The sequence below is a fragment of the Pinus tabuliformis genome, chromosome 6 (genome assembly GCF_031772625.1).
Source record: "Pinus tabuliformis cultivar Carrire ecotype Pingquan chromosome 6, CPIR1, whole genome shotgun sequence".
NCBI lineage: Eukaryota > Viridiplantae > Streptophyta > Pinopsida > Pinales > Pinaceae > Pinus > Pinus tabuliformis.
In genome coordinates this window covers 1479685520-1479696928 of record NC_142292.1, presented here as the reverse complement: position 1 = coordinate 1479696928, position 11409 = coordinate 1479685520, and the positions used below count along the sequence as shown (strand labels likewise).

At 35.2% G+C, this 11409-nt stretch overlaps 1 protein-coding gene across 2 annotated transcripts; it reads left to right on the top strand.

Annotated features, from left to right (window-relative positions):
• The first annotated feature begins 5677 nt into the window (after positions 1–5677).
• On the top strand, positions 5678–10045 carry LOC149264222 (uncharacterized). Of its 2 annotated transcripts, XM_089427756.1 has the most exons (4): positions 5678–5834; positions 6863–8343; positions 8434–9473; positions 9652–10045. In XM_089427756.1, the coding sequence occupies exons 2-4, from the start codon at positions 6906–6908 to the stop codon at positions 9658–9660; spliced, it is 2487 nt and encodes an 828-aa protein (XP_089283882.1). In that variant the 5' UTR covers positions 5678–5834; positions 6863–6905; the 3' UTR covers positions 9661–10045. The 2 variants fall into 2 exon arrangements, with proteins under 2 accessions (XP_089283882.1, XP_089283874.1); XM_089427748.1 differs by having other exon boundaries at positions 6863–9473.
• The last annotated feature ends 1364 nt before the right edge of the window (positions 10046–11409 follow it).

Genomic DNA, 11409 nt, shown 5'->3' with positions numbered 1-11409 from the left:
ATATTTTTTTTTTTTTTTGACAATACTAATTATAAATTGAAATATTGTAAGATAAAATAAAAAGTTTATTGAGTATGGTGTGCTTAACTCTTTTAAAATTTATAAAGACAATATTTTTTTTCTTTTTGTTGATAGGAAAGACCCAATGACTAAGTAAGAGTGAGATCGCCTACTCCTTGAGCTGAATCAAGACCCAGTGGCTAAGTAAAAGTGAGGCCGCCTACTCCTTGAGCCTAATCAAGACAGGCTAGAGCATGCCTCCAAAAAATTGAACCCAGGTGGATGAGACGACAAGCTACAATCCCAGCTAATCAAGCTAACAACCATTGGCTTATAAAGACAATAGTTACACACTTTACTTAACCTGCATGTAAGGAAAATAATTACAAACTCTACTTAACCATGGACATAACACATGAGGTTTTTCTTTAATTGTTTATTGTTACTTCAGAGTGTCCAGATGCGAGTTTATGTTAAACTTACCAATAGGTAATTTAGGGAGACCAATGACGAGCTTAGGTTAAACCAAATAATAACAAGTGCTCCAAGGTAGCTTAGTCTCTATCACTTAAGTTAGAAATTATGCTTTAAAAAAATTGCATATAAGATAGTTGTGTCCAAATTAACTCATAATCATTTGATGGATCCACCAAATTTGAGCTTGAGCAATGATTGATAGGAATTATATAGAGTTAGGGAAATGGATATGTGCACAGGCTACAATAACACCTTAAAGTTATGGTTCAATGAAGTGTTTGAAAAACAATTTTTTTTTTTAATAATATTAAAAAATAAATAATATTAAATATTATAACCTGCATTCTATAATGGTTGAGAGGGATCAATTTTTTTGAGGTGAAAATCTCTTTTAGAGTGAAAAGGTATTTGATCCCTCATGACCCTTGCTACATCTCGAGTTAAGATGAATCTAGACTACTTTAATTATTAGTTTTTATTAGAGTTATTATGATATGTGTGAATAAATTGCTCTCCATTTTATATTTAAAAGAATTTATAATTTTTTATTTAAAATATATATTTATATATTAAAAAATGTTTTAAATATTTTTTATTGATTTAAAACGTGGAACATATTTTTGTTGTTGTGTAGTAATTGAATTTAAATTTAAATTTAAATTGTCACAAAATTTAAATTTAAAACATAAATATAAGTTATTGTAAGATGTGATAAAAAAGGAAATAGAAGCATGTAGTTTGCAAGTAGAAAACAAGTCTATTGTAACAAAATAAAACATTTCAAGTAACGCCTTTAAATATGCCACATTAGAGAGGAATACCATGGGAAAAGCCATGGGTTAAGAATACCATCAAAAAACCATGGGTTGTCTGGAAAACCACTAATGTTTACATGACATGACAACACCTCTCCGAATTGGGCTATATTGCACATGAATACCTTGGACTAATACCATGGGTGAATAAGTTTTTTTATTATTTTTATTTTTAATATTTTAATATTTTTGTTTACAGGACATGACACTACAACATATCTTCCAGACTGCCCTAGAGAGCCCCTATCGGGGCAACAATATTAAATATTATAACTTGTTTTGTTCAATCCTAAACTAATAATGGTAAATAGAAAAATCTATTGTTATAGTTTTTCCTTGGAAGGGACTAATAAATTAATATATGAAATGTAGAAATTAATTGCCTACTTGGCCTAAGGAATTGCATAAATTTTGATTAGTTGTAACCACTAGTAAGTTGCACTCTTAATTTTTTACTCCTACTTATTAAAGTGATGAGGAACACATAAACAATCCTTAGTCTAACTAATAGATGAAATGGTCATTTTTTAGATATTCTTTTGGTCAATTTTGCTCAAAATCCTACAAAATTGTTAAAAGTATTAATTTTAAGTTGTTCCATCTTCAAAGTTTGAGTGCCTCAAGGGTTTTTCAAGGTGCTCAATCCATTTATGCATTCAAAAGTGCATTTTAAATAATAATAAATTACAATCTTGCTTGAAATTGTGTTGCTGGATTTCAGCCAAAACGCCATTTAGTCTATTGCGCCCATAAATAAATATGGACGATAACTCATAGTAAGTATATTTATTTACATCTTATTACACACGTCTATCTATTTTGAAATATAGTTTCTAGAATTTTAATTTAATTATAAACAATTATTAGGTGGATAGTAGGGATTTAATCTCCATAGAATATTGTAGAATATTCTTAGTAATACTCACATATCAAAGATTGAGATTTATCTTCAAGTAGTTAGCCATTTTTTCCATTTTAATTAAATTGATTAATTAAAAGAACTGCCATATGAACAAGTGTCATATGAAATGAGTTATGTTTTTTGGGTATGTGGTATTGGTAAGCCATGGTATTTTTGCCATTTTTGGTATTGTAACAAAGTCTATTTACAGGTTAATATAATATTTATGTATAGTTATAATTTAATTAATTTTAGGATTTTTTTAATCTTAGTAATCATAGATGTATTATGAAGTGTGTGTTTTGATGCTTATGACAGATTGATGTCCATCCACGCTTACGAGCCATTTAATTTATATAGCTGTGCTAGTTCCTATCCATTTTTTATGCAAATGTTTGTTTAAATTATGGTGATTAGTAATTGATGGTAAATATATTATTTACCTCATTATGAGCTATTTTTAAGGATTTCAATTTTGGGCGATTTTCCTCCAAAGCTTAATAATAAAAAAATACTTCACAAATATCTAAAAATCGTTGCAATTGTATCCATAAATTCTAGCAAAGATTTCAATTTTGGGCGATTTTCCTCCAAAGCTTAATAATAAAAAAATACTTCACAAATATCTAAAAATCGTTGCAATTGTATCCATAAATTCTAGCAAAGATTTCAATTTTGGGTGGTTTTCCTACAAAGCCTAATAATAAAAAAATACTTCACAAATATCTAAAAATCGTTGCAATTGTATCCATAAATTCTAGCAAAAATCACGTGAAAGATCTTATTGCAAAGGTTGCAATAAGATCTTCAAGTTATGGTCCAATCAAATATTTGAAAATTAGCTTTTTTTTTTTAATAATATTGAAAAGTAAATATTTCTTTTTCAAAGTTAAACATAATAATTTTCACTCTTCAATGCCAAAGTAATAATGGTCAACATGCAAATCAATTGTTATAACACTGCCTTGATAGGGTCGATTAACAAATTTCAAAGTATGGTATAAAATGTGTAAGGTATAAATTTCAAAGTATGGTATAAAATGTGTAAGGTATTTACTCACATGGCATTGTATTATGCAAAGGTTGAGATAAGACCTTTGGTCTAATTAAAAAAAATATTTTTTAATAATATTAAAAAATAAAGATTGAGCCTGACTGAAGGGGTTAGGTCAATTGGCTGAATCCCCGTGGTTAAAGAGGGGTTAGGTCAATTGGATGAATCCCCGTGGTTAAAGAGCTCATGGGTTCGTAGTTGAGCCAACATGAAGTGATCCTTTTAGGTGGATTTGCCCTGCTGTCACAACATAGAAAATAGATAAATATTTATTTTTCAAAGTAAAAAATTATATTTTGCATTGGTCAATATTGAACTAATAGTAGCAAAAAAATTCTACACAAATTCCAAAAAATATTACCTTAAACAAAAATGATCCACCCACAACTAAAAATAGTTGTAGTCTATCTTGTTTTGGAGTTTTTTTGGTCATATTTTCTAGTCAAATTTGTTAACCAAGGATTTATTGAAATCACAAATCTCCTACAATCAAAGTTCTCTAAAGGTTTTTCAGGGTACTAGATCCATATACACAATAAAAACACATTTTAAACAACAAAAAACACAACTTAACCAAAAATTCTTTCCCAAGTTCCAATAAAAAATTCAAAACATAAACATAATATGTTGATTGTCTCTTTTTTTGAAATTTAATTATGTATAAAATTTGATTTATTCGACATTTTGAATAATCTCACCACGCATAATCAAAATTTGCTAAATCCACCCAAAAACTTTAAACAAATCAAAATTTATACACAATTAAATTCCCAAAAAAAACTAACTATAAAAACATACACACTCAAATAAAAAAATAACAATTAAACAACCCCCTAAACATATTTAAACATGTCGTTAATTTATTCTAAATGTATCACAAATCACTCTAATAAGTCACTGAACTCAATATCAAATTACCCCGAACAAACCAACATATACTAAATTTAATAACCTATAATAAATTTAGTAAGGGTAAAACAAATGATAAACCAACATATACTAAATTTAATAACCTATAATAAATTTAGTAAGGGTAAAACAAATGATATTACTAAGTTATTGATAACAAAGTTATTTTCACATTTTCGTTAAGTTACTTAAATTTATAATTTTCAAGCGGTGTAGTTTAATTTATAAACGAAATGATTTTTTTCTTTGTTAATTTTAATCAAAATTTTATAGAGGTTTTTAAAAATTTGAATTTAAATTGGCAGGGTGAGAGGGTGCCAAGCTAGTAGCCACGAGCGGAGCTCCTCATCTCCGGTTGGAAAGCGTTGTGGCAGAAAGACACTGAAGCATCAGGTCCAGAATGCGGAGAGAGCGTATAGTGAGGAAACTAATGCTAACATTCGGAGGATAATTCAGGAGTTGGAGGTTGCGGCCACGCAGGAGGAGTCGGAATATGAAATGGAAGATTGGGAATATCTGTTGCCGGACCCAGGAAACACCAGAGGCCGCATGTCCCTATATAAGCAGGCCCTTCATGTTTACTGGGTAATGAAGAGGTTGCTGGCAAAAGCAATGGAACAGGTAGCTATGGAGATGGCAGAAATGGCCCAGGGTATTCCAAATTTGAAAAAAGAGATGAAGAACCTTCAGATAACTCTTCTCATGCAGGATGGAAAGCTCGATGAGATTCAGCAGCAGTTAAAGAAGATAGCTCCTGGAACAAAGGAAGAAGACAATCAGCAGGGTACTATGGCAGACTGATACCTCCGGTTATGTATAAGGTTCTCTTAGTTAGGTTGCTGAGAGCATGCTTTCATTTTGTTATAGTTCATTATGCAAATAGGAAACAAGATTAGTCTCTTTGGCTGTTTAGTATACTTAGCATGGACAAGCAGGCTTAGTATTTTTTGTTTTTGGATGGCATATAAAAACCTAAGGTGGCCAACAGACCCAGTTTCCCTTCGGGGCGGGTTGAGGCCACTGTATGCATGTACAGTGTTTTAACCTGAATTAATAGAACATAAAAGGTCCTATGTTAGCTTACAAAAAAAAAATTAAATTTAAATTGTTTAATCTTAGATATTTTTTATAATAATTCATTTATCTATTAAAAATACATTTTAAACAACAAAATTCTTCAAATTATATTAACAGATGTTAATAAATTCTAATAAAAAATCTATTTCATTTATAAATTAAACTACACCACTCCCAAAATAGTAACTTAAACAAGGTGTTAGCCTCGCTGGGACCCACTTTTTGTCCTCTATCTATTTTGATCAATCTGATAATTAAAAGAACCGTGTAATACACTCTAACGGTCACATGATCTTATCTTGGATCCCTAAAATATTTTATTTCCAATATTATATTTAAATAATACCAAAAATCAATTTAAAAATGCGAAATATTCGCCACCGTCAGTGGTGAAATGATGTGCACCGACATATGCACTTTCACTGGTATTTGAAGCTCAACTGCCTCATATTCCTTTTCCAATTCTTTGATTCAACCAAGACCCAGATTCATTGTTAGCCGTCCGTTGCAAAGGGTAAAGGGTTTGATACTGCGAATTGTGCTAATTCTACTCCAATTCGATCGATTCCACGGTCCCTGATCCTTGGATCCACTTAGCAAGGTACGATTTAGTGTCTGTCATTTTTTCTGGCGGTTAATTCCGTGTTTTCTTCCTGCTCTAAGGCATTTTCTTCTGTGCTTCAGGTTTATCGATTTTCTGTTTGATGTTTCCGTTTCTGGGTATCTTTAAGTAGGTCTTTATGCAAATCGGGGCTTTAAATGTTTTCCGCGGAAACTTCTGTGGCCCAATCCGTTTAATCAAGATTTTAGGGTTCTCATTAATTTTTTTTTGAGTGAGACGTGGTGTAGTTTGATGCATTTAATCTTTTTGTTGCTGTTATTTAGTGCCGCCCAATCGGGATTTGATTTTGTTCAAGGGGAAATTCACTGCACTTGAATAAATTTGAGGTACTTGTTATTGCAGTTTAGGAAATGTGTGTTTATTCTGCTTCTATTCCAGGTGATGGACGGAGATCCGTAGCTTTCCTTGGGCTTCATTAAAAGTTAAATAGGAAACAGGAAGCATCTTCAGAGTTTAGTTATTTGATTGTACCGGGAGCTAAAAACCTTTTGATTTGATTAGGCCAGGTGTTTTACTATAAAACATCTTCAATCTATGGATTGCTTTCCAATCTGACCTTTGATTATGCCGATTTTTTCTTATAGATGTCACGTTTTCTTAAAAAGCTTATTGTATCTCCTTAATTTTATATTCTTTTAGTCATTTATTTATAATTTTCCCTTAAATTTGTTGATATTCTCTTCTTTTGGCTAAATTTGGCTCCTGAAATTTTGCAAATGTGGAAGTGGTGCCTTCCAAATTAATGCTTATCCACTTTCAAAATAAATTAAAAGAAGATTTTAAGAATTTTGTTGATATCCTCTCTTTTTGGCTAAGCTCGCTGCTGAAATTTTGCAGACGTTCAAGTCTAACTACTGCATAACTACCGCTACATCTGTTGAAATAAATTTAAAATACCTTTTGGAAATCATTGTATCATTTAAATGTACTTGAAATATGAGTTTTTATGTGATCTGTTGTGGATTCTGAGTATACAAACTTTGATTCTCCGCCGTCCTCTGGTCCAGGTTGTTGTCAGGCTCTTATTGTTTCTTGATCGTTTGAATTTGGATGGCTCGTGCCAACAAGTTTGCTTCTGTCAATTTGAACGATTTTTATGGAAAAAAGGAACCAGCTGTGAAGACTGCTGCAGTGAGTGGTTCAGGATCTGCCGTACGTCAGAGGGGAGCCGGCCATGGTGGCATGCTTGTTCTTACACGACCTGTAAAGCAGCTGGTGAAGGTTGGTGGTGGAAACTTGGGGTTAAATTTGAAGAAGGAAGACCATGGATCCTTGGCAGCGGCTGCGAATAATACTGGTGGTTGGACTAAGAATTCACATGTAGAGTTAGGAAATAATGCGACAACAGTTGATAAGTCTGAAACTTCTAATCTTAAGAACAAGCGAGATATTTACGTTCCTCCTGCAGTTCGCGCTTCGGAGGCTATCTCTGTGCCCCTTACATCTGGCAATGTGCCGCGCTTCACGGCAGAAAAGGCTGAAGTTCTCTCTGGCGAGGAATTTCCTACATTGCAAGCCTCGCTTGCTCCAGAGAGCACAAACGGCCAGCAACAAAGGATGAAGGATTTGCAGCAGAAGCAGAAGGACAAGGAGTCGGATGAGAAACAACAGCAGGAAAAGTTGCGACAGATGTCCCTGCAAGCAACTTCGAAAAATGACACTGACTCTGTTGTGGACCGGTTGCAACCTATGTGGTCGCAATTGCGGCCACAACAGATGAGAGGGGATCAAGGGTTTGTCTCCAAGAAGTCTCAGGAAATTATCGGAAGGCCAGATGGACTTCAGTCCGGTAATTCTCATTTGACGAGTGGTGATCATGCATCTGATTGGGCAGATGATGAGAGAGCAAATGGATTCATAGTGAAGCCTAGTAGTGCTGCAGCCGGCTTCAGACAAGGCAGTGGTTACTCTGATGGCATAAGCAAGTATAATTATAGCCATGGTTCCTCTCGCCCCCTGGAGAATGTACAGACAGACTATGCTGTTGATGTTATTGAAGACCCATTAGATATTGAGAGCTGGCATGATAAGAAAGCAGTGCCCGCTCTTGGCTCAGGAGGCAGATATCAAAGGGAGCCATTACCCCGACCCGGTTCAGGAGGATATAGGTATGAAAGCGACTCATCACCCAGACCTGCCTCAAGAGGATATAGGTATGAAAACGGAACATCACCCAGACCTTCCTCAGGAGTAAGGAATGAAAGGAGCGAAAGGGAAGTATTCTTCCGACCCGGTTCAGGTGGAGGCATGTATGAAAGGGAAGTAATCTCTCGTCCTGGGAGTGGAGGTAGGCGTGAAAGGGAAGGGACGTTGCGTCCCGGGAGTGGAGGTAGGGGTGAAAGGGAAGTGACCTCCCGTCCTGGTAGTGGAGGCAGGCATGAAAGGGAAATAGTCTCCCAGCTGGGCTCTAAAGGCGATGATTATAATGCTCGACCAGTCTCAGGTGGAAGATATGAAAGGGATGAAATGTCCCGGCCAGGTTCTGGAGGTGGTTATTATCCTCGACCAGGCTCAGGTGGCAGACCAGGTTCAGGTGGCAGATATGAAAGGGATGTAATGCACCAGCCAAGTTCTGGAGTTGGTTACTATCCTCAACCAGGCTCAGGTGGAAGTAACTATGAAAGAGAGGTAATTTCTAGACCACTTTCAGGAGGCAGTGGTGATTACTCCCGAGCAGGGTCGACAGGTGTTGATTATAGAATGATGCGACCAGGTTCAGGAGGTAATGATCGCATAACTGGTGGAGAACGCTACGGCAACAGGGATTTCTCTTCTAGTGGCAAGCAATTTTTTGACAGGCAGGTTGGAAACCCTTCAAGAGGTTACGGGTCAGATGTTCATTACAGAGGACAAAATGTCCGCAATACATATGAGTCAAATAGGGAAAGCGGTGCATTTAAAGATAATTGGTTCAGACCTGGTGGAATGTCCGGGGATGATTATGGAAGGGAACAAGCCAGTCATGAAGATTATGGAAGAGATGGTGCATATGATTCCACTAGAAATAGACAGAAGATGAGGCAAAGTGCAGTAGATGGGAGGCCTCTTGGACAACTGAGGGAACGAGAGGAAGGCTTTGGAGGTTATAGTGGGGTACCCATAGATGATACCTTACAAAGGTCTTGGGATGAAGAGAAGGGACTTTCTCTTCAGGAGGACGAGCAGGGGAAAGCAAATACAAATAACAAGCTTTTTAAGCTAGAGGAGCAGATGACCAAAAGAGAGGCTGAACAAAAGTGGGAGGCAGAAGGTGCTCAGAAGATGAAGGAGAAAGGGATAGAGATGCATGCTGAAAAAGAGTGTTCCTTTAAGCAGGAAGCTTCAGTCCGAAACTTAGATCAAAGGCCAAGGTTACAAATCAAGGAAAAGCATAACTCTTTTGATAAAGATTCTCCACTGGAACAACATCAGAAAGAACCCACATCCTATTCAAAGCCCTCAGACTATTATAGTGAACTTACTTCAGGTCAAGGCATAACTTACCCTTGTAGATCTTCTATGTCATCTTACCGGTTGAGGGAGCCTTCTATTGGGGCACCGGGACCCAGGTTTTCGCAACCACACGTAAAGACTATTTCAAGGATTCCAACAGCCTCTGTGAATACAGGAAAATACCAGGTATAATTGACCTACACTTTCTAGTAAAGCTGATTTATTTTGTTTGTATATATATTGGATGCGACTTTAGGTGAAATGCAAGACAAATTGCTTTTGTATATTGGTGTGAAGCTCTATGTATTTTGTGGTATACTTACATCATCTTCAGCTAATGATATGTATGTTCGTTGGTGAACAGTTGTTTTAACATTGTGGAGACCTTGCACATTTCTGTTCTCAAACTGGTAGTTAAAGCCCCAGATTTAAAGTATGATGCGGTGAACTGGCATGAATTCATAGGCTTGTGGAAATTGCATTTCATTATCTCAACTTGACGCTTGGGGTGCCAGTGATGTTGGATATGGTAATGCCTTGTCTGGTTTGTAAATGGACCTGCAGGGACAAAAAAGAGGACGTGGTACTGGAAAAATGTAGGACAAAGGGAGATAAAGGTGTTTCTCAATGGATAAAGGTTGCACTTTTATCTGGTTTGTTATGCTCTTCTTGATAACCTTTCAATTTCTTCTACCAAATTTCCTCCTGAAATTTCACTTCGTGAAAGAGTAGGGATGAGATCTTTATGTTGGTCTTTACTTGATCTGCTCTGTGCCCTGCTGCTGAAAGTGGGTGACAACTTTCATTGTTTACTTTTGTAATGTGTATCTGGTTGTGCTGGGGATGGATTTCTCTAGAATTGGTTTCTTTGAGCACCTCCCTCTGTAATATTCAAATTATAGGGTTTCATTAGTTACTATCTTATCATCTTCCATAATACGCTGTTAAATTCCTTCTAAATCGTCATATATAGAATGTTATTTATAAGTTATCTGCCTTCACTGTTGTTGCAATATTCTTGAGTTCTGCTTTGGTTATAAAGGATTTTAAGGCTGTTTAGGTCAAGGGATAAGATTTTCAGGGATGTGAATGGAATAGTTTTTTGATATAACAAGAGAGGAAGAATGCAATATGATTATGGGGATATAATTCTATAGCATTGATTTTTTTGAGCACCTTCCTCTGTAATATTCAATTTATTGGCTTTTGTACGTTATTGTCTTTTCGTCTTCCATAGTACACTGTTAAATTCCTTCTAAATCTTAAGATATAGAATGTTATTTATAATTTATCTGCCTTTAATGTCGTAGCAATCTTTCAAGGCTGTTTAGGTCAAGGGATAAGATTTTCAGGGATGTGAATGGAATAGTTTGGTTTTCTTGATATAGAAAGAGATAGAATGCAATATTACTGATGATTGATTGTTCAGTTTGTTTCTCAAGTTAGATATTGTCTCGCAACAATGTATTCGAGTTTGAAAGATACCTTTTTTATCACAAACCAAGCTTTGTTATAACTGTTATTTACAGCTGCTGCTGCAATAGATACTGACACTGAGATGTTGGTGATTGACCTTGTGGAACTTGGAAACTCACGAGGTTCTTCCAGATCAAATATAGTTTCCTCGCTTGAAAAAGAACACAGCGACACCAAAGCGTTGATTGCCGCTGTCATTTGTATATTAATCCAGCATGAAAGCATGAAGTTAATCATGCGCTTTCATTTGTATATTAATCCATGGTGAAAATATGCAGTTAATCTTGGCAACAATCCGTTACTATTTCCTTTAGTATGCTAAAAAGTATGCTTTCAGTAAATGCTGACATTCTTTTCTGGAAAAGCAATGTCAGAATAACAAAAAGTGTTATCTCTTTATGTATCGACGAGCTATTCTTTAGTATTTTTCTTGTCATCTTGGAATATAATTCAGGAAATGCTTGCTTCCTTTTTTAAAGAAACTGTGAAAACAGATTATAAAAATGCTGACGAGTTATTTCTACGCAGTTAGATATAACTGAAATAAAACATCTTGTAATTTGCATTTTATTCAAGGCAATGAAAAAATGATATTCTTATTTTGTTTGCGCTGCCTGTTTGTTTTGCAAACCTTTCTTTCAAGATA